The sequence below is a fragment of the Drosophila ananassae genome, assembly GCF_017639315.1.
Source record: "Drosophila ananassae strain 14024-0371.13 chromosome 4 unlocalized genomic scaffold, ASM1763931v2 tig00000077, whole genome shotgun sequence".
Classification (NCBI taxonomy): Eukaryota; Metazoa; Arthropoda; class Insecta; order Diptera; family Drosophilidae; genus Drosophila; species Drosophila ananassae.
Window position 1 is genome coordinate 323,093 of NW_025319043.1, and position 27,449 is coordinate 350,541.

At 37.9% G+C, this 27,449-nt stretch overlaps 4 protein-coding genes across 5 annotated transcripts; 2 read left to right on the forward strand and 2 right to left on the reverse strand.

Moving 5' to 3' along the window:
* The first annotated feature begins 824 nt into the window (after positions 1–824).
* On the forward strand, positions 825–6,161 carry LOC123257945. The gene has a single exon (XM_044717888.1). It carries the CDS (start codon positions 825–827, stop codon positions 6,159–6,161), a length of 5,337 nt encoding a protein of 1,778 aa, XP_044573823.1.
* A 4,280-nt stretch (positions 6,162–10,441) lies between these two features.
* LOC123257959 (pyruvate dehydrogenase E1 component subunit beta-like) lies at positions 10,442–11,161 on the reverse strand (the record flags this gene model as incomplete). The annotated part of the gene is made up of 1 exon (XM_044717902.1): positions 10,442–11,161. A coding segment is annotated over exon 1 (717 nt), but the record flags the coding sequence as incomplete, so codon positions are not given.
* Positions 11,162–11,340: 179 nt separating this feature from the next.
* Positions 11,341–13,432, reverse strand: LOC123257936 (ATP-dependent zinc metalloprotease FtsH 2-like). The gene is made up of 2 exons (XM_044717877.1): positions 12,547–13,432; positions 11,341–12,474 (listed from the first exon to the last, which is right to left on the reverse strand). The coding sequence occupies exons 1-2, from the start codon at positions 12,644–12,646 to the stop codon at positions 11,399–11,401; spliced, it is 1,176 nt and encodes a 391-aa protein (XP_044573812.1). The 5' UTR covers positions 12,647–13,432; the 3' UTR covers positions 11,341–11,398.
* Positions 13,433–22,324: 8,892 nt separating this feature from the next.
* LOC123257942 (valine--tRNA ligase) lies at positions 22,325–24,934 on the forward strand. Of its 2 annotated transcripts, none has more exons than XM_044717884.1 (2): positions 22,325–24,307; positions 24,401–24,934. In XM_044717884.1, the coding sequence occupies exons 1-2, from the start codon at positions 22,457–22,459 to the stop codon at positions 24,926–24,928; spliced, it is 2,379 nt and encodes a 792-aa protein (XP_044573819.1). In that variant the 5' UTR covers positions 22,325–22,456; the 3' UTR covers positions 24,929–24,934. The 2 variants fall into 2 exon arrangements, with proteins under 2 accessions (XP_044573819.1, XP_044573818.1); XM_044717883.1 differs by having other exon boundaries at positions 22,325–24,116; positions 24,168–24,934.
* The last annotated feature ends 2,515 nt before the right edge of the window (positions 24,935–27,449 follow it).

Sequence of the window (27,449 nt, forward strand, 5' to 3'; positions counted from 1 at the left end):
GGCTATGCGTATTTCACGCATGGCAAGATTAAAATCATCTTCAGAAATGATTGACTTTCCTCTTAGTTTACTAAATACAGAATTTAAACTTTCGGTTAACGACTTAAACATAATGCTATTATAGCCTCACAAAATTATCTTTTCTAGCGCCAGACAAATTTCTTATATTTACCTGCTGCTATTCAAGTTATGTGCGTTTTGGCATAAAAAGGCAAGTCTTTTTTCGCGTAGTACACCTTTTTAACTAAATACTAATATAGTATATGAAGATATAAATATATATGCTTAATGCATTAAACATATTACTTGTTTCTCTTCCCAACCTCTGTTCAAATGACGATGTTCGTGCCACGTTAGTACGCCTGGGTAAAACACTAAAACGTAATTTTCCGGTTCATGTATTGAATCCTTTTGCTCTGAATTTAAATCCCTGTTGAGGAACGGAATGCATTTGGGCAACTTTGTATCTATTCATGTTGCTGAGATTTAGGCAACATGAATCTTAATTCCCCTTAATCATATTGTAAGAAGTTCTATATACAAATAACCATGGCAACGCTGATCGACGTGCCGCCATTTTCTTATATACTTAATAATTTCCCTTTCTCACACATGTAAATCTATGTATGTATACCTAAGGCATCATTGCGCTGCGTCGCATTTACTTTATTCAGTTATTTCTTAACCGTCAATCAATAAACACCACAAAATTCATATACAGTCCACTGAGAAGCAGTCTCATTTCTGACCATAGTAAAGCTTTTGGTCCTTCGAGCCGGATTGACTGGAGAAATAATTCACCACTACACGGAGTATTGCCTTAAATGGAGGAATACAAGTTGCTGGTTGTAGGGCGCCGCAGACTGAAGGGTACGATCACGAGGATCGTGTCCTTAGCTGAGCGTTTACCTGCAACACAAACGAAGGATGGAATCGATGTCTTGTTGGATCGACTGGATTTGGCATGGAGCGAATTCGAGAAGATTGGCGACAAGATATCGCTTCACGATGCGGTCGATGGGTACGTAGATCCAGCCGACGTCTACGAGGAGTACGAAGGAAGGTACCTGAGGGCAAGGGAGTTACTTGTCTCAGGAAAGCGCTCACTGGAGCCACAAACAAGCACTCAAAGCAATGAGTCAATGCCGGGTAATGGAGATGCACTTTTCCGGTTACTACAACAACAACAACAGATGCTAGAACGAATGGCTGTTTCTGAAGCAGCAAGTACACCTATTTCACAAGATGACGCAATGAACGCGGTAGCAACGCATAATGAACTACCGAAAATTCAAATCAAACGTTTTTCGGGAGACTACAAGGAATGGCCGGCATTTTGGGATATCTATAAAAGCACTATCCATAAGAAGCGACAACTATCAGATACACAGAAGTTTCACTATTTGAAATCACTATTGACCGATGAAGCAGCGAATCTAATTGCGCATTTGCCAATTACTGACAGCGCATATGAAACAGCTGTGTCGCGTTTGAACGAGAGGTACGACAGACCACGCCATATTGTGTTTTCATTATTGGAACAGTTCACAAGGCTACCAGAAACAACAAAGATTGATGTATCAGTGCTAAGGAAAGTGACTGATGGAGCAAACGAAATAGTTCGTGCATTGGACGCAATTGGAGAAAACACACGTGATTGCTGGATCATTTTTCTAATTTTGCAAAAAATGGATGCAGAAACACGTCGCAAATGGATCGAGGACAGCCGCGATTTAAACTCACCAACAACCAAGGATTTGTTCAAGTTCCTGGATACACGCTGTGAGGAGTTTGAACTCAGTCAACGACAAAGCATCGGGGATGGCAAGATCAAGCAAGTTGAAAAGGCGAGAAAACCTATGCATATTATGATGGCTGTCGAGAGAAGCAATGGCGTCAAGGGCAACATGAACGGACCCGATCTGATTGGATCTGCGGATTTTCTGGCGCTAAGTTGTGAACAACGAAGAGCAACGGCAAAAGAGAAATCGGTATGTTTCAACTGTTTGAAGCCTGGACACTTTACCAGGCAGTGTGAATCCAAATTCAACTGTAGGATATGCCACGCTCGGCATCATACCTTATTGCATGTACAACCGGCTGCAAATGCGCAAGGCTTTGCAGCAACCACGATCAGTTCGCAGGATACGGCACAGACCGTGTCAACAGGAAGGGAGGACCAGCATAATCAGGATGCTCCTCACACTACATCGGTGACAGTGAGTCACATCGCCCGAGCATACGGCTCACAATCGGCTGCAGACGCGCAAGGCTCTGTAGCAATTCCAAACAATTATGGGCGTCGCCAAAGCACGCTGCCGACTGCATTGGTATATGTCCAAAACGCAAATGGGATATATACAAGCTGCCGGCTACTATTCGACAGTGGATCTGAATTGTCATACATTTCGGAACGTTGCATCAACGCACTTGGGCTAGCACGTTCATCATCACGAATCCTAGTGTCAGGAATTTCTGCCATCAAGGCTGAGGCAACCAGAGGGGTCACTCAGCTGCATCTCAAATCTAGAGTTTCGGACAATACTCTGAAGATTACCGCACACGTTCTAAGTAAGATCACATCTTCGCTGCAGAGACACAATGTAGATCCATCATCGCTCAATGTGTTCAATGGATTCCTGATGGCGGATACCAACTTCGCATCAGTGGCCCCGATAGACATTTTATTGGGGAGCGACTACGTTTGGGCCACCTTAACCGGCCAAAAGATGCACGACAACATGGGCAATCTTATTGCCATTTCTTCAATATTTGGATGGGTCATCACATCGGTTGGAGTTAATCAGTCTCCAACAACTACAACTCTATTCTCCACATGCAACATTGACACTACCCTACAACGATTTTGGGAGATAGAAGAAGTAAGCTGCTACGCACACAAGGATCCCGACGAAGACAAGGTGGAAAAACATTTCCTAGAAACTCACAAAAGGGATGACGCTGGAAGGTATATAGTTGAGCTACCTTTCAAAATAGCAAACCCGAAATTTGCAGACACGTTCCAGGGAGCGCGATCCCGCTTCATGGCTGTAGAAAGACGACTACAGCGCAATCAGGATTTACGAGAAAAGTACATCAAGTTTATGCAGGAATACATCAGTCTTGGCCATATGCACGAAATCAGAACACCAAGCTTCGATTCAGGCAATTTCTTCTATTTGCCGCATCATCCTATAGTTGGGCGAAAACTTAGGATCGTATTCGACGGGTCATTTAAGGACGCTAACGGAGTTGCACTAAATGACGTATTACACATTGGGCCTAGTATTCAACGCAATCTCTTTTCCGTATGCCTACGCTTCAGAATGTATAGATACGTATTCTCCGCAGATATCGTTAAAATGTTTCGCCAAATTTGGGTAAGCCCCGATCATCAAAACTATCAACGCATTGTTTGGCGAGAGCATCCATCAGCGCCTCTTAAGCACTATCAATTAGACACTGTAACTTATGGAACCGCTTGTGCACCATACCTGGCTGTACGAGTGTTAGAACAACTGGCATATGACCACAAGGAGCAATATCCTACTGCATCGAAAATCCTTTTGGAGGATTTCTACGTAGACGATGTACTTACTGGATCGAACAACGAGAATGAGCTAATAGCTATTAGGAATGAATTATTAGAACTCATGTCTCACGCCAAATTGGAACTCGACAAGTGGGTGTCCAATTCATCACGCATCTGCAGACGCGAATCCAGCACCGAACGAGAAGAAGAAGCAGTAAAGGTACTTGGAATTTACTGGAATTCAATCGACGATCAGCTGATGTACAAGACATGCTTGACATCAAATACGAATTGTACTAAAAGGCAAATCCTATCAGATGTTGCGCGTATCTTTGACCCTCTTGGCTTATTATCGCCGATTGTGGTTCAATTTAAAATCATGTTTCAACAGTTATGGCTATTGGATCTGGGCTGGGACACGAAGCTGTCACCAAACATTGCCGAACCATGGCTCAAGTGCAGAGCAGATCTCGACAAGCTAAAAAAGCTGAGAGTACCACGATTTGTTCCCAACAGGGAGGACTCGATTGAACTACACGCCTTTTCCGACGCATCAACCAAGGCATATGCTGCTGCTGTTTACTGTAGGTTTCGACATGAAGACGGAACATATTCGGTTTCATTGATGGCTGCCAAAACTAGGGTAGCACCACTGAAACAACAATCACTACCACGGCTGGAGCTTTGTGGAGCATTGCTGCTAAGTCGCCTGGTACGATCACTCAAGGATGGTTTACGACACAAGGATATACAAGTTTACGCATGGTGTGATTCAACAATTGTATTAGCCTGGTTATCATACCCATCATCGAAGATGAAAACATTTGTCGCAAATCGCACATCGGAAATTCTTGAAACATTGCCACGACACGCCTGGCATCACGTAAGCTCAAAGGAAAACCCCGCAGATTGTGCATCGAGGGGAATGATGGCTACACAGCTCATGGAATTTCACCTCTGGTGGAACGGACCAACTTGGCTACACGATGAAGATGAGTATACAGTCAAAATGCAAAACTCAGAACTCTCTTTGAATATTTCAGAAACACATGCACAGGACGAATTGAAGACAACAGCCATGCTCACTCTGAAGGAGATGGACAATTCATTATCAGAATTTGACGAACTAGTCCACCGCGCCTCATCCTGGCGAAAGCTGGTACATACCGTGGGCTATGTTTTACGTTTTATTCAAAGACTGAAAGAACCACGAAAACGAGTCGAATCCATAATACTGTCTTTTGAAGAAATCAAGGCAGCACAAGTAGTATGCCTGCGGAACGCACAGGCGTGCTTTGGAGATGACAGAAGGCTTCTACAAAAGGATCAACCACTGCGAAAAAGGTCGCAGTTATTCAAGCTAACCCCATACATTGGACAGGATGGTCTGCTACGAGTTGGAGGCCGTTTGAGGCAATCTCAATTACCAGAAGAAGTCAAACACCCGATATTACTTCCTAAGACACACCACATTACGAAGCTAATCCTGGAACACGAGCACTGGGTAAACTTACACCCAGGCACATCTGCACTGTTTGTAATAGTTCGCCAACGATATTGGATAATTGGAGCACGCAACCTGATACGAAAGGTCACCCACAACTGTATCAGATGCTTTCGTCAAAGACACCATACTACGCATCAACTCATGTCCGACTTGCCAAGTATCAGAATCACACAATCACTTCCCTTTGTCAATTCTGGATGTGATTCCGCTGGACCAATTACTCTCAAGGATCGAAAGGGTCGCAACGCTAAGAAGTCAAAAGGATACATATGCCTCTTCGTGTGCCTCGTCACCTCGGCACTACACCTGGAACTAGCCACTGATCTCAGCACGGAGACATTTCTGGCAGCTCTGAGAAGATTCATGTCGCTCCGAGGAAAATGTGTACAAATCTACAGTGATAATGGCAGGAATTTTGTCGGAGCAAGGCGAGCATTGGACGAGATGCAACAACTCCTGGCATCTTCACAGCATAAGGATCGAGTCTCGCAGACATTGGCAGATGAAGGCATTAAATGGGTCTTCATTCCACCGTACGCACCTCACTGGGGAGGAAAGTGGGAGTCTTCCGTAAGATCAGTCAAGGTTCACCTGCGCCGCGTCATTGGCAACACTATCCTAACGTTTGAACAGATGCACACCCTATTAGCACAAATAAGTGCAGTGGTAAACTCAAGACCACTGTACTATACACCGGACACCGACGTCACATATCTGTCTCCAGCACACCTGTTGATAGGCAGATCATTCACAACAATTCCCGAAGGCGACATGAGCCACATACAGGAAAATCGACTGGACTACTGGCAGGGAGTTCAAGCACTATACCAAGGATTCTGGAAGCGCTGGCACCAGGAATACCTAACTACGCTACAGCATCGCCCCAAGTGGGGAACCCCGCAACCCAATGTGGAATTGGGATCAGTTGTTCTCATCAAGGATTCGAATACTCCTCCAGCAGCCTGGCCACTTGCAAGGGTCATCTCAACTCACACAGGAACAGATGGTAGAGTTCGTGCTGTCAAATTGAAAACTGCTTCAGGAGAATCAACTCGCCCTATAACCAAGATCGCAGTTTTACCAAATTCAGAAACGATGTTTCAGGGCGGGCCGGGATGTTGAGGAACGGAATGCATTTGGGCAACTTTGTATCTATTCATGTTGCTGAGATTTAGGCAACATGAATCTTAATTCCCCTTAATCATATTGTAAGAAGTTCTATATACATATAACCATGGCAACGCTGATCGACGCGTCGCCATTTTCTTATATACTTAATAATTTCCCTTTCTCACACATGTAAATCTATGTATGTATACCTAAGGCATCATTGCGCTGCGTCGCATTTACTTTATTCAGTTATTTCTTAACCGTCAATCAATAAACAACACAAAATTCATATACAGTCCACTGAGAAGCAGTCTCATTTCTGACCAATCCCTTTCAAAATGAATATTGTGCTCTGCCACACCAAATATTATAACTTTTTGGTTGGTAAAATCTTCTACTTTGTAGTGGTGAGTAACGCTAAACCTTTCTAAAATTGGCTTGTGTTTTAAATTCCACAGTTGTTCAGATAGTTTATCACTTCCTAGTAAAAATTTACTTCCTTTCTCTTCTCCACTCGTAACCGGAAAACACGCGTTTATTTCTCCTAAGTTCCAGCTATCTGATAATACTATCTGCGCTTTAGCAAACTTAATCTTAGGTAATAAGCTCTGTGGTAGCGGATATAGCGCTTTGAAGTTATACCACACATGATTTCGTTCATAAATACCGTTGTAGTTCTTAGTATGAGGCTCGGTTTCTCCAAGTATTGCTACATCCAAGCGATATATGTCATTGCTTAAAGCTCGTTCATAATGATCGCGTAGATAGTTTTCTACAATCCTAATAACCGGACCATGAGACCTGAAAAAATTTACTCTTCCAAATGATAAAACTGGCCCATCTTTTTCTATTTTTACCCCGGAATAATCCGATAATAAACTTCCGAAAAAACTCTCATCCAATATGAACCTGCTAATGTTGTAATAATCGTTAAAAATCCTCATTAGCCTCGATCTTGCAGGCAATGATAGTTTTGCTAGTTCTACTACTGCATCAACGAAGAAGTCATTCGGAACATCTTTTATCCCTATCTGCAGTTCAAAGAAGTGCTTGCCAGATGGTTCTTCGATAATTGTAATATCTTCTATATTTGCCCATTTTAGTGCTATTTTCAGTGAAGCAGGTGTTCCTCTTAAACGCTGAAATTTTATCCCTTTTTTTATCGCCTTTCTTTTGTCTTTTACCCAATGTAGGATTTCTCCTAGCCCATATTCCTCTATTATCCATGGCAACACTTTTTCCCCTTGGCTAAATTTAAACCCTCTGATACAACCAGGATCTACTTTGTAATCTATTGCATCAACCAGCGCTTTTTCCTTTTTTGTTGCGTTTGGCGGTAATAGCATTAATTTAACTCAACATTTAAACTTTTTAAGAAAGCGCACTCATTTCCTTTCACAACTATGTCTTCTCTTGGCTCTATTAATTCCACGTTTTCTACTCCTTCCATAAACAAATTGGCTATTATCCATGATCTTGTTACCTTCCATCCTAATCTTTTCGTTGTTCCAAATTTTTCGATAAATTTCTTCTTCACCGTTTCAATAATATCTGGTCTTTTAATGCTAATTTTACTGTGGATATCTATTTCTATCATATTGCAACTTACCACTTCAACTGTATCTGTTAAAATCCTCACATCCTCCCTGTTTAGCTGATTTTTGACAATTTCTAGTAATTCTTCTTGCAGTGTGGATAATTCTGTGGATAAGATTGAAACTTGTACTTTCCCTGGTATAGGTGATTCTACTAATGCATCCTTTACTCTACTATCTGCTGACAGTGCATGATATCGATAGTGTTCTTTACTTCCTCCCGTGCTCCAGCCTATTATCTTTGCTTTAATTATTTTTCTAAAACGTTCGTCATCTTCTTCTTTCTGCCTCTCCACTCCATAAAATTCAGCTAAATTATCACCTATTGGTACCGATGGTTTATAAATTTCTTTTCGATGTCCTATTGCTGCAATTTTGACCATGTGCTCTGAGTTATCTATTAAGTATATGACTCGATAATCGCCAACACGCAACCTAAAGTAGCCTACCCATTTATGCGATAAAGCCTCACCTACTTTATCAGGAATAATTGTGAGACGTTTTTCTATAGCTTTTTGCACCCTTAACCGTATTGTTTTCGGAAGAGAAGGAAGATCTTCGGTATCTACACCTTCTAAATAACCAATTTGGTAAATTATTCCCACTTGATATCTTCATGTCTAATTATTTTTGCTCCAGGAACATTACGTTTAGCAGCAAGTTCAAGTAGAGCTATTTCTCCTTCATCCATTTCGTCACCTTCAGATAGTTTACTTACCTCAAGTTCTTCTTCTACTAGATCTTTTACAATTTCTTCAATAGTTCTATTTTGAACTTTTGCCATTTCTGTAAGATACTGAGCAAATTCCCCCTCAAAATTTACATTAACATTAAGCCTTCCTTGACTTTGATCCATATTATTCACTGTAAGATATCAACTCTAAACTATAACATTTTTACATAATTTTGTCAACCCCTTTATTTGTTGAAAAAACAATTTTTCTCTTTGGCTTCATACCTGCAATTTTCAATTCAGCCTTAATACGTTGTCTTAAGCTTAGTAAATCATTTATATCTACTTCAGCATATCTTACAACATGGTCACCATATGCAATTGATACTACTCGCTCTCCGTTTTGTAGTTTCTTTATCGCTTCTTCGACTTGAATTAGATAATCTTCGTTATACATTTACTACTCGCTGATCCATTTGCTTTTCACTATTTTCTTTGATTTTTTACTTTCTGGTTTTTCACTTAAACTATTCCATTTACTCTCTGGCCAACGATCGATTCCAAGCGCAATAGATGCTGCTCTTGCATAAATCCTACAGTCTAATACTTCATTTCTTTCTCTTACCTTTTGCCACTCTTGTTTGGTATAACCTTTTACTACTTTGCTGACTAATTGCTCTGCCGTTAGCTGCTTAAAATATTCAGGTGCATACTCGGGAAAATGACAGTATCCTGCTGGAGCTTCTTCACCGTCCTTTAAAACATTAAGTAATTGAAAAAGTTCTGACTTTAAAATCGATACTCCCACTGGCCAGAGCTTTATTCCTCTTTTTAGCTTTTGACCACCAACTGTTATATCTACTCTACTTGGGCTGCTAAGTGGTACTAGAGCTTTATTTACACCTTTCACTGCCATTACTCTTCCAGAGCCTTGATGACCTCTTACCCAATTGTATACTTCTTGTGTCGCATACCCAGCATCAACCGCCATCATACTTATCATGTATTCAAGACCATTTTCACCGATAAAATGATGATTTAAGAGCTCAGAGAGTTTTCCCCATACTTCTCCTCTTCCAGTATCACCTTCAAATACTCGGTATTCTATTGACCAACTTTCGCGGCTTTTTCCCCATGCTACAACTTCTACTTCTAAACGATCTTTTTGGACATCTACTCCTGCAGTAAGCACCACTTCTCTCCTAGGTACTGTGCCTACGGGAAAAAATTCTCTCCTGTTAAATAATTGCTTCCAATCTGGTACTTCTCCTTTGTCTACCCAGGTTTCTCCAAGTGTAGTATTTATCCATACTTTTAGTAATTGTTCACTTTCTTTTGCATGAAGAAAATCTTCTACTGCTTGAGTCCAGCTATACCAGCCTACTGGACTATAAAGACTTGAAAGATGAAATCCTTTTTTCTCACCTTTTACTCTATTAGTAGGTCTCCATTCTCCACGCTCAAGCATCTCTGTCTTTTGATGATTTTCTATTTTGCCGCTACATTCAGTGCAGACATAATGTGCTGTTCTTGAGTCGTTGTTTTCCCATTTAATTTGTGACCATTTTAGAACTTGATAGTAATTACAATACGGACATGGTACAAAAAAGTACTGCTTATCTGTTGCTTCAAATTCTTTCTCAATTCTGCTTATTCCATGAATCGTTGGTGTTGATACTAAAAAAATCTTTCGCCGTGCAAATGTATTAGTTCGAGCAATACTGAGCAGCACTGGATCTCCTTCACCACCTGAATCTCCTGGATAGGCGTCTATTTCATCAAGAAAGAGATATTTTACTGGCATAGATCTCAGTGCTACACTGCTATTTGCTCCGGTTATTACTACTATTCCACCTGGAAATTCCTTACTTTGTACAGTATTGCCTGAGTCTCTTGACCTTGGGTCTTTTACTTTACTCTTTAAACATGGCGTACTCTCTATTAACGGCGCAAATCTTCCTTTTGACCAACGCTTTCCCATTTCAACTGTTGGCTGCACAACTAACATTGGACCTCCTTCTGAGGTCAATAACTTCAGCTTCTATACCTTCACTCGAAAGTAAATCTGCTGCATTTAAGGCATCCATTAATTTTAATGAAAAAGCAGTGATAGTTACATCCTTTCCTTCCCGTATAACAGCAGCTTTGCCTATCTCAAGTAGATAATCTTTGTTTGATAGCTCAGAGTCAGAAACTTCATGCTCATGTCCATAAGCTATTTCGTTTTCTAGAAATATTACCGGATTAGGGTCACGAATTGCAGCTTTAAGCAGACCTCTGCAATCTGAGGCAAAATAGGGTGCTATTACTTTTAACCCCGGTATATGCGAATACCAAGCTGCAAAGCATTGAGAATGTTGTGCAGCAACTCTTGCTGCAGCGCCATTTGGTCCACGAAATACTATAGGGCATCCAAGTTGTCCGCCTGACATATAATTTGTTTTTGCTGCGGAATTCACAATTTGGTCAATAGCTTGCATAGAAAAATTAAAAGTCATAAACTCGACTATTGGCTTTAATCCAGCAAATGCCGCTCCAACAGCAAGGCCAGCAAATCCATGTTCGGTAATAGGCGTATCAACTACTCTGTTTTCTCCAAACTCTTTCAGTAATCCTTTCGTTACTTTATAAGCACCATCATACTCTGCAACTTCTTCACCCATGATAAGCACATCAGAGTCGTTTTGCATTTCTTCTCTAATTGCTGTGCATAAAGCTTCTCTTACACTTAAGGTTGCCATTTATAAACTTTTATAGACTTTAACTAAAGTAACTATATCAGAATTACTGGGGGTAAGTAAAGTGTACAAATTAAGTTTTACAAACATCATGACCAACTCATTCCAAAAAAAAATCTTCTCACGCTTGCTGTTTTTTGTTGCTGGAAATGGCTGGATTATTTAAGCTTTTAGTAATGTATGTTGTTAAATTAATAGCAATTTATTTGGAAATAACAGAAAAATTTATGATAGTTTTATACTCTAAATAGAATAAGATACTTCTGTCGGTGTCTTCACGTTTGAAACTAACCTTATTCTATCTCTTTCTTGTTCTGGACTTAACCTGTGAAGCGCGTAACTGAAATCTTCCTCACTCACTATAAGCCGTCTTTGCGCACCAGCGCTAATTTTTGCTTCATTCACTAATTGCTCCAACTCAGCTCCAGAATAGCCTTCAGTCTTGTCTGCAATGTCTTGGAGGCTTAGCTTTTCATCAGTTTTTGTACCTCGCATATAAAGTGCCAATATCTTTTGTCTCACCTCTATGTTTGGATTAGGGACATAAACCTTCTGACCTAAACGTCCAGGTCTAATAAGTGCTGGATCTATACCACCGATAAGGTTAGTTGCACCAATTACTATTATATCTTTTCTGCTCTTAAATCCATCTATTTCAGTTAACAACTGTGTTAAACTCTCTCGACAATGGTAAGCTGAGTTATTAGCGGTACTTCTTTTTTGAGCAACTGCATCTATTTCATCTATAAAGACTATACAAGGAGAATATTTTTTTGCTATTTTAAAAAGCTCGCGTACAGCATGTGCACCATGACCAATATATACTCCAATAAGTTCAGGACCTGAGATGCTTATGAAATTCATATTTGATTCACCTGCAATTGCACGAGCGATAAGTGTTTTACCATTTCCAGGAGGGCCATATAATATGTAACCTCTTAGTGAATTAATACTTTTATTTCCAAACAGCTTGCGTATTTCTTCTGTCATTTGGTCACAGCAAATCATCTGCAACCGTTGTCTTAAGGAGTCATCAATTATAGCATCAGCAAATGTTATTCTTTTATCATCTGAATTAGCTAATTCTATCGATATAGGCAGCTCTACTTCCTTTAGTTTGCTGAATATTTGATCATATATAAACCAAGCAATAAAAAAGAAAACGACAAGTAACACACAAGGCATAGCTTCACTAACATAATGTGCAGCTAACTCATACCCTTTACTAAGCAACATTGTATGCATATAGGCAAACAAAAAAGCGATAGAGATAATAGTTGCCACGCATAGTAAACAGATTGAAATTCTTTTTAGTAATTCTGAAATTTCAATTTTTTTCATCTTAATACCTTATACCAATTTTAAACTAAGAATAATTTTATCTAGCTTACCTATTTTAGCTTGATTAGAGCGTTCAGAAAAATTATCAAGTACGTACTTTAATTTATTAAATACTAAAAACAATATATCACCAAAGTTTACCAAATTCATTTTCAAAAAACAAGATTTTATTATTAACCCGAATTCTGGATTAGATTTTAGGTAAATTATTGAAAGTCTTGAATTTTACTAAATTAGTAACTAGTCTTAAAATGCTTACTGCTTTATCGTAAATGCTAAAACAATAAGCTATTGATATTCTTGTTTTTCTGTATTTGTCTTTTAAGGAAAATTTTAACCAGGTTGAGGTGAGTTTTTTGAACATTCCCGTACTGCCTGCTTATTTCTAGCAGTTTTTTCTTCTTTTGCTTCTTCCATTTTAGAGCCTGGTTCTTCATGTGTATCAGTCACAGGTTCTTTTTCTGCTTGCATTATTTTACCTGATATGTACTCCTTAGCTTGCTTAGCGAGCTCGATTACAATAGCTACTCCAATTGCAGTTGCAATCAGAAGTACTGGTATTGTAGCTCCCATAGCTAACAAAGAACTAACTGTAGTTGATAAAGAATCTACTTTAATTATTGGAGTCAAGTCACATGCAACAAGGCCAACTCCGGCTGCAACACTTCCAATAAACAAGCCAGCTAGACACGCAGTTTCTTTTAATGTTAACCCGCTATGACGCTCATATGGAATTGGATACAAAAGAATTGTTATGAAAGCTGCAATTAATGGCACTACATAGATGGCTCCAACAGTTCCGCCTATTATCAGAGGTGAAAGACTAGTGAAACTTAGTAAGAGACCTATTAAAGTGCCTATTATAGCTCCTATTATTGCTGCCACGCCCAGCATCGCTAAATAAATTACACCCACCATAACTTTGTCCCTATGTTAATAACATTTTAGTTTCACACACCATAATAAAAAAGTCAACCCACACCTTAGGTTGCAAAATCCCAAAAAGCAGCCACAATGAAATAAGCAAACATTTACAAATTAAATTTAGTGCAAACAAGGGTGTTGATATCAGCTATTCTCTGCAGAATCGCAATATGGTATGACCATATGCTCTTTATCGATCTGGTTAACATAATTAGTAGAGAGTTTTGTTGTGCAAAAGATGTTTACAACAGAATACTGCAATTGTTTGGAATTGCAGGACTGGGTGCTATGGTAAGGCCACTTGGCGCATTCATATTTGGTCACATTGGTGACAGGTATGGAAGGAGAATGGCATTAACGATTGCTATCTTGCTAATATCGATTCCGTCTAGTCTCGTTGCGTTTATTCCAAGTTATAGCAAAATAGGTATAACTTCTACTATATTGCTTCTTGCAATCCATGTGACACAAGGGATTGCGCTTGGCGCTGAACAAGGAGGCAGTTCTGTTTATCTCATAGAGCATTTACCTAATAAGAAAAAACTAGGAATGTTTTTTGGAATAATAAGTTTTGGTCGCTCCATTGGCATCTTGCTCTCTGTGATTGTAGTGATCATCTGCAAAAAAAACACTGATTTTAACGCTTGGGGTTGGAGGTTGCCGTTTACTTTTTCATTTGTTTTGGGGTTAATCAGCGCATATAGTGTATACACATTAGGAGAAACTCCAGCATATGAAGAAAATCGAAAACAAAGGAATTTATCTGATTTGCCAATAATAGAGCTTATAAAACGCTACAAGAGAGCTCTGATACTTGCTATTTTAATATCTGTACCTGTTAATGTTGTTGTTGGATTTACCATATTTCTTCGAACAATTGCAAAAGAAATAGTGTCGGTTGAGACGTATGTAACAACATATGTCAATGAAATTGTGCTCATTATAACCAGTATATTAATGCCGGTATCTTCAATAGCGCTCGGAATGTTAGCTGATAAAGTAGGAAAAGAGCGCACTACATCTTATTTACAGTGATCACAATGGTACTGTGTTGTCCTGTGTTATCTACTGCATACTACTATAAAAGTTATCTTATAATTATGCTTGGTGTAATGGCTCTTTCTATAATAGAAAGGGGTATAAATCCTATAGGAATAGTTGCTGCTGAACTTTTTCCTACCAATGTTAGATTTAGTGGAGTGAGTTTATCACGTAACATCTCTTATGCGTTACATGGAGGATTTACTCCTATGATATGCACTTGGTTTACTATAACATTTCCTCAAGTAAACTTTGCCGCTGGGCTTTATGTAGTCTTTTGCTTATTGGTCAGCCTGGTAGCAATATTGCAAATAAAACCGCAAGATAAGAAATTTGATTGGTCTTAGTTTTCTCTTAAGTGTGTATTCTCCTAAGTTGAAAAAAGGTGTGAAAAATGCGCTAATCTCGCTAAATGAGAAAATTTTATTGCGGAAAAATTAGAACGATCAAAAACACATGCCATGATAAACTTTTTTATGCGTAACACTAATTTCTTATTCTATTCGTCTAAAAAAACAGTATTTCCAACTGTAAATTTAAGTTTTTACAAGCGTCACAAATATAGTATGATATAAGTTAGGCTTTATAGAGGGTATATGACAACAAATACAGAAAATAATAATAGAATTAATATAGTACGTGAACAAGCAGGAAATGCTGTTCATTCAGATATTGCTTACTCAGAAAGAATACAAAAATCAGTAGAAAATGAAGCATTGTGTGATGCGTGGTCTAATTTTGAGTACTTTGAAGATGTGTTGAGAATAAAAAACAGCACCGATAGGGAAAACAGAATTAAGCAGCTTATCAAGGAAGATTTAGATATAAATGCTACAAAAAATGGCAAAACTATTCTAGACGTTGCTATAGAAAAAAAATGCTCATCGAAAGTTATAAGTTCATTAATAAGCAATGGCAGTAGGATTGATACTATAAATGCTAGCGATCGTACTGTACTGCATAGATCTGTTAGGAATGAAAATAGAAAAGTTGTTGAGTTGTTTTTAGAAGCTAATGAAAAAGAAGTGTCTCAGTACCTGGTAGCAAGGTTTTTGCCATTGTCTATGTTATATCAAAAAATAGAAGTAAATGCTAAGGATAATGATGGTTGTACTGCTTTGGATTATGCTCAATATGGCAGTGAAATGTATAGCTTGCTGCAAAAATATGGAGCACAACATAGTGAAAAGTTTTTATACTCACGCAACCTTAATATAGGGGAATTAGATTTAAATAAACTTGTTTCTGACCATAACTACTGCTTTGATGTGCTTACAAAAGCATTAGAGATTGAGGACAGATGCGAAAAGGAAGAGGTTATAGATTGGTTGCTAAAAAATGGTGCTAACATTAATGTTAATAAAGGTGATCAAGCCCTACTGAGTGTTGCAGCTGAAAAAGGTGATGTTGAAAATGCTGTGCTATTGCTTGAAAGGGGAGCACATGAAGGAGTAAATTCTCAAGATGCTGAAGGAAGAACGTTATTACTAAATGCAATTATTCAAGATAAGTTGGGCCATGCAAAATATCTCATAAAACAAAGAGTTAACGTTAATATACCAGATAATAATGGAAATAGCTCACTACACTACGCTGTTGTCAATTTTATTAAGCAGCGCTTAATTGAATGTGATGAAACCTATACAGCTAACGCTACTTTTTATGATTTTCTTAAGAATGGTGCAGATCTCTATATCAAAAATCATGATAACCTTACAGCATTTGAATATGCTTTTCACGCAAGAATAGCTCCTAGGGAAGCTGTTTATTTATTCAAGCTATATATAGAAAGAGGTGATCAGAGTGAAAACATGCAGTTAGTAAAAAATTTCAAATTGCCTTCTGGTGAAACACTATTGGAGTATTTTTTCAACAATAAATTATTTGATAGTGCTCAATCTTGTATAGATCTAGGAGCAAATGTTTCGCATAATGGGTCATCTTTACTGATACAAGCTCTTCAGAATCGAGATATAGAAGGTATCGGGTTTCTTTACGAAACAGAGCAGACATTCCAAATAACGCAAACATTTCAAATAATAAGAAAAACTGTAAGTTGTATTTCCAAGTAGCGGTTGGATGTGTAGCGATGTTTTCGCTTGGTATGGGAGCTGCAGCCACGTTTACTCTAATTAAAATGTCTCCGCTAGTGTTAGTAATAGTAGCTGTGACCTTCTTTTTGACTGCAATAGCATCTATGTCTCTGTTTGTATTATATAAAAAAGTAAAAGGGGAACGCAAACACGAGGTAATTGTTAATAATGCTGTATTTAACATAAGTCTAGAAGAAGCAGCTAATGATTTGTTTAGCGGGTTATCAACTATAGCAGAAAGAGGAGCAGAAGCAGGTGCACTATACCTGGAAGTAAAGGAAAAGACTGAAAGTGTAGCTAAAAAAATGACATCCAAAAAGGAATTAATTGAAGCAAGATTTCAAAATATACAAGAAAATTTCATTAATAAGTTAAGTAATTTTGAAGAACTTCAAGGTGCCAGAGATTCTAGTACTTTAAAGAAATTCTATGCTGCTGTTAAAGATGTTCTAAAGATACGCTCCAGCATCCCTATTTCCAATTTACATCTATTATCGCTTGTTTACCATTTATCATTGGAAGTATCATATGCTATTTTTCAGGCAATAACTGATCCAATTCTTGGAAGTACAATTTTAACTGCCATAAGTGAAAGAAAATTGCCTGAAGATAAGCAGTGGGCTAAGGTATTAAAAAATACAGTACCAAACTTAATAAGAAATCAAGAAGTTGTGCGGAATGTTATAGTACCAACTCTTACTGATATTTTAAAGAGCCTATCAGAATCAAGAGAAGAAAGAAAATTTATAATCTATACTCTGGTCTGCCTGAAAGAAGTGATTGATGAAGTTTATACGACATCGGTACAAGAGTCATTGTATAGGATATTAGGAGTAGAACTTGCAAATAGTCTAAATGGTATGGTACAGGCAATAAGTAACCTATTAGGCTGCTATGGACACAAAGAAGTAGAACGTGCAAGAACCGCAAATGAGTTAGATTACAGAGTAGGTAAACTTACACCTGAAGAAACGCAGCAATTCGTTATAAACTTAGGAGAGAGAGTAGGATCTCTCAGGGAGTTTGAGGGTCGAGTTACAAATAAACAGTCAATTAGTAAATTGATAGATTATTGTTTGGACCCAAAACTGAATGATAGGGAAGCAGCCGCAACACTATTAAATTATATACTCACATGTACTGAAGATGGTCGTTATTTGGCCGCTGAAGCTGGTACTAATAATAATTTATCTAGCAACTCTAATGTTGTACTTATTACGCACGTGGCAGCAAATCGATCTGCACAGTTAGACTAGAGGCGGCTATATGGAAAAAAGTGAAGATAGTTTCAGAGATAAGCAAGCAAATGACAATTGATAGACTTAAACTATGTTCTCAATTTCTCAAAAAAATCCTTTAACAAAAAAGAGCATTCTGTTTCTAATATCCCACCATAAACTTCAGGTATATGGCTGCAAAATTGAAATATCTTAGCACCATTTTCGATTCCTCCACCTTTGGGATTATAAGCTCCAAAGTACAATCGTTTAATTCTGGCAAAGGAAATAGCTTGAGCACACATCGGACATGGTTCTAATGTTACGTACATATCAGTATCACAAAGCGTGGAAGTTGAAAATGCTTGTCTGATCGCTAACATCTCTGCATGTGCAGTTGGATCGCTGGATATATTGTGTGCAGAAGAAATGATATTGTCTCCACTCACTATTACAGCACCTATGGGCACCTCATCATTTTTTTGAGCGAGTTTGGCTTGCTCTATGGCAAGCTCCATATATTGATACTTAAACACTAGGCACTTATTTCTTATCAATTGCTGCTTCAATAAATGATACAAAAAGAGGATGAGGAGAAAACGGCTTTGATTGAAACTCTGGATGAAACTGCACACCAATAAACCACGGATGACTCTCTAACTCCACTGCCTCTATGCACGTTCCATCTTCTGATATGCCACTGCATAGCAGCCCATTTTTTTCCAAATCATCTTTATAATCTGAATTGATTATGTATCTATGCCTGTGTCTTTCTGAAATAGTAGTGTTACTATATGCATCCATCATTTTAGAGTTTGCATTTATATTACATTTGTATGCCCCAAGTCTCATGGTTCCACCAAGATCGTCATCTTGATCGCCAGCTAACTTAACGATTGGATGTTTACAGTTACGAAATTCTTCAGAGTGTGCATCTTCAAGCTTAACAACATTACGAGCAAATTCAATAATTGCAAGCTGCATACCAAGGCAAATTCCGAAAAATGGGATATTATTTGTACGGGCATAATTTATTGCTAATATTTTACCCTCTACTCCGTCATCACCAAACCCCCCTGGAACAAGGATTGCATGAGAATTCTGTAATTTCTCTCCTATAAGTTTTTCATTTATAGGTTTTTCTTCCTTCTCTCTTGAGTTAACCCAATTTATCTTTACTTTGACTTTATTACTAATCGCACCATGATTTAATGCTTCAACCAGTGATTTGTATGCATCAGGGAATTCGGTGTATTTTCCCACTATAGATACAGTAACTTCCTGTGTTGGGTGCCTTATGGAATGCACTATTTGATCCCATTCAGTCAAGCTTGGTTTTGGCTTACTTAAATGAAAGTGCTCCAAAATTTGCGTATCAAGCCCACATTGGCTATACAACACCGGTAACTCATATATATGACTCACATCAGGGGCAGGTATCACATTGGATAAAGAAACATTGCAAAGCTTAGCTATTTTCTCTCTTTGATTATCGAAAATTTCTTTCTCACTGCGGCATAATATAATATCTGGTTGTAACCCCGCGGAATTTAACTCTCGAACTGAATGCTGCGTTGGCTTTGTCTTTAATTCTTGCGCTGCGGTAAGATATGGTATTAAAGTTAAGTGAATAAGGATAACTCTTTGTTTTCCTAATGTGTAGTTAACTTGGCGTATAGCCTCCAAAAATGGTTGGCTTTCAATGTCACCTACAGTTCCGCCTATTTCACATATTACAAAATCTAAACCTTCCGTACCATTAAAAATGAACGATTTGATCAAATCTGTTACATGAGGAATGACTTGCACAGTTTTGCCCAGATAATCACCACGCCTCTCTTTCTTCAATAACTCATGATATATCTTACCAGTTGTTATATTGTCATCTTTTGTTGCTTTAATTCCAGTAAAACGCTCATAATGCCCAAGATCCAAATCAGTTTCAGCACCATCTTCGGTAACAAATACCTCTCCGTGCTGAGTTGGGTTCATTGTCCCAGGATCAATGTTGAGATACGGGTCAAGTTTTCTGATACGGATCTTAAAACCGTGAGCTTGAAGAAGCGCACCAACACTCGAAGCAACTAAGCCTTTACCAAGCGATGACACAACTCCACCTGTGACAAAGATAAATTTAGCTTCCTTCATTAATTTTCAAATGGAACAGAAGTAGATTCACTTTCTTGCTTTTTTTCTAATATAATTTTTTCTGCGATCGATTTTTTATGTACGTCTTTTGAACATAATCCTGACAATAGCAATGTGTTTATAATAAACAATCCAGCAACAATAGCCGTTATTCTGCTGAGCGGGTTTTCAGAAGATTTCACTGGAATCATCGAGTTGACCCCCTGTTGTGTATTACTAAAACCACTTAACGAACTACTTCCAGGCGGCTGCAAGAGCACTAAAATTACTAACACAACAACCAATATTATTTGAAATATACTTAATACCGCTACTGACATTATAGATAGGGCTGAAAATAAAAATCTTAGCAGTACAAAGCACGTAAGTCAAGAACATCTGTCACCCAAATAACTTGAAATCTAAGTATGTATTTACTGCTTACCTTATTTTGATTAACATATGCATAAGACTTTGGGCTTAATATGTATCACATTTTAAAATATAAAGATTATGAACCAAAAATAGACGAAAGTGCTTTCATCGCAGGTGGTTCGCATATCATAGGCAAGGTTGAAATAGGAAGAGATGCAAGCATCTGGTTTAATTGTGTAATCAGAGGGGACGTTGGATCAATAAAAATAGGTAATGGAACAAATATTCAAGATGGAACGGTAATTCATGTGGATAGAAACCCAGGTGGTGACACAATTATTGGCAGCATGGTAACAGTGGGACATTTTTGTGTGTTGCACGCATGCACGGTGCATGATAAGGCGTTTATTGGTATGGGCTCTACCGTGATGGACCATGCAGTTGTGGAGCCTGAAGCTATGGTAGCTGCTGGCTCACTGGTAACACACGGAAAAGTGATAAAAAGTGGGGAAATATGGGCTGGCAGGCCAGCAAAATTCTTCAAAAAAATGTCGAATGAAGAAATTAAACATATCGCGCAGTCGGCACAAAATTATATTATGTTAATGAAGGAATACAAAAACTGAAGTTCGCGTCAAGTGTTTTACTTGACACGTACGTCTCAGCTCAACAAACTGTGTTAAGCTGCCTTGTTTTTCCCCCACTTACTCCTTGCACTTCCGCTCCATTCACTTGAGTACTAGGTAATGCTGCATATGTAATACTACCAACTGCGAGTGTAGATACTACTGCTATACCAACCATTACCCAAATATCTAATCTCACTGTACGTTCAAGTGCAGTAAATGCTATCAGTCCAGCAGCAAGACCCATACCAACAGTAGCAGTGTACCGTCCTCCATTGCCTTGTTTTGGTTGCTCAGTTGTTTTGTTTTTAGCTTCTAGTTCTTTATTTTCCTTCTCTAACTGATGAACTCGAGCATTTCGAGCTTGTAAGTCTTTCTTTAGGCTTTCAACTTCAGCATTTGGTTGGTTTATTTTAGCTTCTAATTCTTTTATCTTATCCTCTTTATCTTTTAACTGAGCAGCATCTGGTCGGTTGCTTAACTGTGCCTCTAAATCTTTTATTTTCTCGTCTTTATCTTTTAACTGAGCAGCATTTGGTTGGTTGTTTAACTGTGCTTCTAAATCTTTTATTTTATTTGTTAGTGTTGTTTTTTCACCCTCTAACTTCGTAACAGCAGCATCTGGTTGAGCTTTTAATGCTGTTATTTTATTCTCTTTCTCTGTTAACTTTTGCTGTAACGCCACAGCATCTAATGCTTCCAATTCTGTTATTTTAGCATTTTTCTCTTCTAACTGCTGCTGCAACGCTGTAGAATCTATTGCCTTTAGTTTTTCCACTTCAGCTTCTAAGTCTTGTTTTTCCTGCTGAGCTGTGTCCAATTGATCTTGTAATTCTTGTGTTTTAATTCTCAATTCCTCCTCAGCTTTCTTCTTTGCAGCTTCTAATTCTTCATTTTTCCCCTTTAACTGCTTTTCTGCAGCTTCCAATTCTGTTGTTTTAACATTTTTCTCTTCTAACAATTGTACTGTGGGATGGCAAGATAGGGCTTTTACCATAATCTCCTCTTTCCTATCGTTAAGGCCTAACAGATTTTTCATTTCTTCTAGGCGACTAAAATATTTGCCACCCTTTTTCCCAACGGATTTTACATTCATGATTGTATTATCTCCTAGTTCTTCTTGAGGATAAGAACCAGTAATATATAGTTGTTGATCATTTAGCGTACAGCCCACATAAAACGTGTCATCAATTATAGCACCACTCTTATCTACGTTTTTATACTTTTTAAATTCTTCATAATCATCTTTTTTTATAACAAGCACTATTTTATCATCGGCAACCTGTATTGTACCATTCTTTAAGCTTAGCATAACGAACCTCAATTATAATTTAACATTACATAATACCCTTAGAACCTAAGGTCAAGTAATATTTTTATCATAGCATAGAAAATTTATGTTCGTAAACAAAAAATTTTGGCGTAAAATTGCCGTAATTGTGCTATAGCTAAAGTAATTTAGGTTTACCATCGTCATTCCGCTGCTTGTTAGCGGGATCTAGAGATACCGCCGCGGTATAACGTTGCTAGCTTAAGGTTTAAAATTGAGAAATATTTATGTTAAAAGAAAAATACGGCTTTAAAGAAGTTGAAGACAAATGCAACATATTGTGGGAAGGCAGTAAAGTTTACAGGTGGAATGGTGGAAAGGATAACACTTTCACTATAGACACACCTCCACCGACAATATCGGGAAAACTCCATATTGGCCATATATTTAGCTATTGCCACACGGACTTTATTGCAAGGTTTCAGCGCATGCTGGGGAAAGATGTGTTTTACCCAATTGGGTTTGATGATAACGGGCTTCCCACTGAAAGATTGGTTGAACAAACCTATAAAACCCGTGCAAAAGAAGTTGGCAGAGAAAAATTTATAGAGATGTGCCATGAGGTTATTGAAAAATCAAAGCAAGAATTCAAGGAACTATTTAAATCGGTCGGCATTAGTTATGACTGGGATTTGGAATATCACACGATCAGCAAGGAAACTGTGACGCTTTCACAGATGTCGTTTATTGATCTATATAATAAAGGGTATGCATATAGAAAAATGCAGCCCATCCTTTGGGACCCGGTTGATAAAACAGCAATTGCGCAAGCAGAAATAGAAGATAAAGTTTTTGAGTCATCCTTAAACACGATAGTTTTCTCTACTCAAGAAAATGAGCAGATCAATATTGCAACTACGCGACCTGAGTTACTTCCCGCATGCGTTGCAGTTTTTTGTCATCCAGAGGATGCGCGCTACACTCATCTGATCGGAAAAACAGCGGTAGTGCCAATTACAAAGGAAAAAGTACTAATCATTGCTGACGATAAGGTCAAAATAGATAAAGGCACTGGGCTTGTTATGTGCTGTACGTTTGGTGATGAACTCGACATATATTGGCAGCAAAAGCATAACCTGCCGATGAAAATTATCATCGATCAGGATGGGAGGATGAACCTAGATGATGTCATTCCACCACACCCCGGCGTCATGAAAGTAGCTGACACTGGAATCTACGATGAAATAAATGGATTGAAAGTTACAGCAGCAAGAAAGAGGATGATTGAAATCTTGAGTGGAAAAGGACTTTTGATAGAAAGCACTAGCATTTCTCATTCTGTTAAGTGTGCAGAAAGATCTGGTGCACCACTTGAGATATTACCTACTTATCAATGGTTTATCAAGACCTTAGAGCAAAAAGCTCAAGTATTAGATAAAGTAAAAGAATGCAATTGGCATCCAGCTACTATGCGTAAACGTATGGAAGTGTGGATAGAAGGGCTAAATTGGGACTGGTGCATCTCAAGGCAGCGCTATTTTGGTGTGCCATTTCCAGCATGGTATTCCAAACGTAAGGGAGAAGAAGGTAAAATTATTCTAGCTGAAGTAAAGGACCTGCCTATAGATCCATTGAAAGATTTGCCAAAAGGGTATAGCAAAGAAGAGGTTATCCCAGATCAAGATGTAATGGATACCTGGGCCACAAGTTCAATTACTCCTCAACTGAGTGCACTGGCAGTAAACAGTGAGTTTAGCTTACCAAATCATCGCTATGATACGATATTTCCTGCAGATCTGCGCAGCCAGAGCCATGAGATAATAAGAACTTGGGCTTTTTATACTATTTTAAAGGCACATTATCATGCAAATTCTTTACCTTGGAAAAACATTATGATCAGCGGTTGGTGTTTAGCAGATGATAAGAAAAAGATGAGTAAATCAAAAGGTAATATCATCACTCCTCATGTAATACTTGAAACTTATGGAGCTGATGTAGTGCGCTATTGGGCAGCGAACTCAAGGCTTGGAGTTGATACAGTCTACTCTGAAAATATATTCAAAATTGGCCAGCGCCTCGTTACAAAACTTTGGAACGCTAGCAAGTTTGTTTCCATGTTCATGGAAAAGCATCAAACAGTAAGCATAAATTCCATCAGTGAGACGATGGATAAGTGGATATTGTCTAAGTTATACAAAGTAATAGGTAGAGCAACAAATAACCTATTACAGTTTGAATACTGCGAAGCTTTGGGCGCAATAGAGGAATTTTTTTGGAAAGACTTTTGTGATAACTACTTGGAATTAGTAAAAAAACGCGCGTACGGAAGCAGTGAAGCAACCTTAAGTGCAAAACAAAGCTTGGCGTATGTGTTAAATGTTATTTTGCGGTTATTTGCACCTTTCTTGCCATACATTACAGAAGAGATATACCACCAGTTGTATAGTTATAATTCTGTACACAATCAAAGTAATTGGCCAAGCAAAGAAGAACTTATCTACGATAAATATTCAGAGGAAATGGGAGATAATGTTATTCAGATATTAAATATTATCAGAAAGATAAAAGCAGATAATAATGTGTCAGTTAAGCATTTGATAAAGAAATTAGTGATAAAAGCAGATCTACGAGAGGACAAATTGAATCAATCCGCGCAGAATGATTTGCAGGCAGTGTGCAATGCGGAAATGATAGAGTGGATGCAGTCTGAGCTTGAAACTGAGAACGGAAAATACATAGTGAATATAGATTTATATTGATTTTTATGTGAAATTTGTTTGACTTCCTTTAATGTGAGCGTTACCATAACGATAACTTTAACTTATGAGGGAACGATAGTGGGAAATCTATATAATAAAACTAATGCGCCATATCTTATAGCTGGTACTCTTGCTACTTTGGCATTGCTTGCATCTGGGACACTCGCTGTTGCTCCTTATGTTGCATTCTTATCTTCAATTGCAGCCTTTAATGTAGCTCTTCCTGTTGCCTTGAGTTTATCTATACTATCTACTTTGATACTCGTACTTTCATGCAAGATGATTAGTCGAAATAAAAAATTAGCTGCTCAAGGAGCGGAGCTTAATGAAAAAACTGAATTAGCTGCAGAGCAAGAAAATACAATACAAAGCTTAGAACCTCAAATCAAAGGGCTAAATAAGAAAGTTAGTGATCTCGAAACAAAATTAGATGAAATTTCAAGGCAAGCTAATGGTGCTGCAACAAAAGATGAAGTGGAAGAGCTAAAGGCAGGGCTTAATGGTGCTGCAAAAGATGCAGTGAAAAAGTTAATAGAAGATGCAGCGGAAGAGCTAAAGAAAGAGCTAGAGGTAAAGATTGGTAATGCTGCAACAAAAGATGAAGTGAAAAAGTTAATAGAAGATGCAGTGAAGGAAGTTGAAGTAAAAGAAGAGCTGCAGATGAAGTTTTATGAAAAAGGTAAAAAAAGATATAAGACAACATTTGATGATGTTATACTTCAAAATGAGAAGAAACAAGAGCTGAAAGAGATTTATGAATCACAAAAAGAATCAGATGCGGCTCTAAAAAAAGGAGAAGGATAAATTTTGTATGGTCTACCAGGAACTGGTAAGACTATGATTGCTAAGGCAATTGCGAGTGAAACTAAAGATACATCTGCATTTATAAGTGTTTCTGGTTCTAGTTTGTTTAATATAAAAAATATAGATGATCTTTTTAAAAAAGCAGAAGAAAACGCTCCTTGTATAGTTTTTATAGATGAAATTGAAGGCTTTGGCAAAGCGTATAGTTCTGATGATAATGTACAATATTTAAAACATTTCTTAACTAAAATTGATGGCGCTGACCATGTAAAAGGTGTGACGGTGATTGCTGCAACTAATCATATAGGTATTTTAGATAAGGCACTTGTTAGGGGAGGTCGTTTAGGCAATCACATTGAGATTCCTACATTAGGTACAGATACGCGTAAAAAAATAATCAACAAGTATTGTCAGAAGGAAAATTTGCAAAGTATCGCTCATACAATTTTAAACAATACTAGTGAGGGTTTTTCACCAGCAAATCTGATTAGTTTATTAAAGGAAATAGAAGGTTGTGCAAGTAAAGTACGTGACAAGACTAAGACTGCGGCTATTTGTCGAAGTTTTAAGAGGACTCATAATATTAAAAAGGTGTCGAATAAGCAGACTAACAGGAAAATTGAAAATTCTATAGGAGAATCACAGCAATACACATCCAGACCATCACATAAGCTGAATGACGCTTTATGTGATTCTGGATATACCAGTATATGTTCTACCCTGATCAATAGCTAACTAGACATTATAAGTACAATGGTACACTCGATACACAAGGTCTAAGTCATTTTTTAGCTAGTAGACTGAAAATGGGAAGTTTGTTGTAGGTGCAGCACTATAATTCCTCCACAGATAAGAGAATTTTAATAAATATATACAAGACTGCTGAACGTGGGGGGAGGAGGGGAGTAATGAGCAATTTGCTTAGTGAGGCTAATGCATTTTATTTTGTAGCTAGTTCCTTAGCTACTCTTACGTTACTTACATCTTTAGCGCTTATTGTAACTTCTAATGTGCCTCTTCCTCTAATTCTTGCTTTAGCTACATTATCTGTTTTGGTGCTTGCACTTTCGTATAAAATAATTAGTAATAATGTAGAATTGGAAGCAAAAGTAAAAGGTCAGTTAGAACATAAGGAGGAGATGCTTTCTCTTGAACACCAAGAGTTACGTGATGAAAATACAAGATTGAATGAAAGAGTAGATTCTTTAATGGAGGAATTGTGTCAATGCAAATTAGAAAGTGAAAAGAATAAGTTATGTTTAAAGTCAGAATATGAAGATGAGTTACGCTTAAGATTGGAATATGAAGATGAATTAAACTTGGAATTAGAACATAAAAGTAGAGAAGCTTCTTCTCTGCGTACTCAATTAACTATGTTAAGAAAAAAAGTAGAAGTAGAAGAAGTAAAACAATTAAAAACTTTAGAATCGGAAGAACAACATGAGAGCTCAGAAAGCGACATAGAAGAATTAGAGAAGAAGTTATGCCAGTCGGAAAAGGAAAAGAAAGAATTAGAAGGTAAAGTTAGTGATGAACGTCAAAAGCGCACCGATCTTGAAAGTAAAGTTGATAAATTGTGTACAAAGGAGAAAGAGTACTTATCTAAAATTAAGGAGCTGGAAAAGGAGTCATTATCTTTACAAAAAGAAGAGAAAGAATCTGATAACACATTAACAACAGTGAATGATGATCGCGATAATAAGGTGAAAGAATTAAA

Excerpts from the sequence above, each read along its gene's own strand:
- LOC123257945 (XM_044717888.1), top strand. The coding sequence starts at position 825 with ATGGAGGAATACAAGTTGCTGGTTGTAGGGCGCCGCAGACTGAAGGGT.
- LOC123257936 (XM_044717877.1), bottom strand. The coding sequence starts at position 12,646 with ATGAATTTGGTAAACTTTGGTGATATATTGTTTTTAGTATTTAATAAA. Across the intron at positions 12,475-12,546 it reads CTCTAATCAAGCTAAAATAG|AATTACTAAAAAGAATTTCA; the intron begins GTAAGCTAGATA and ends TTGAAATTTCAG.
- LOC123257942 (XM_044717883.1), top strand. The coding sequence starts at position 22,457 with ATGTTAAAAGAAAAATACGGCTTTAAAGAAGTTGAAGACAAATGCAAC. Across the intron at positions 24,117-24,167 it reads AAAGATGAGTAAATCAAAAG|TGCGCTATTGGGCAGCGAAC; the intron begins GTAATATCATCA and ends GAGCTGATGTAG.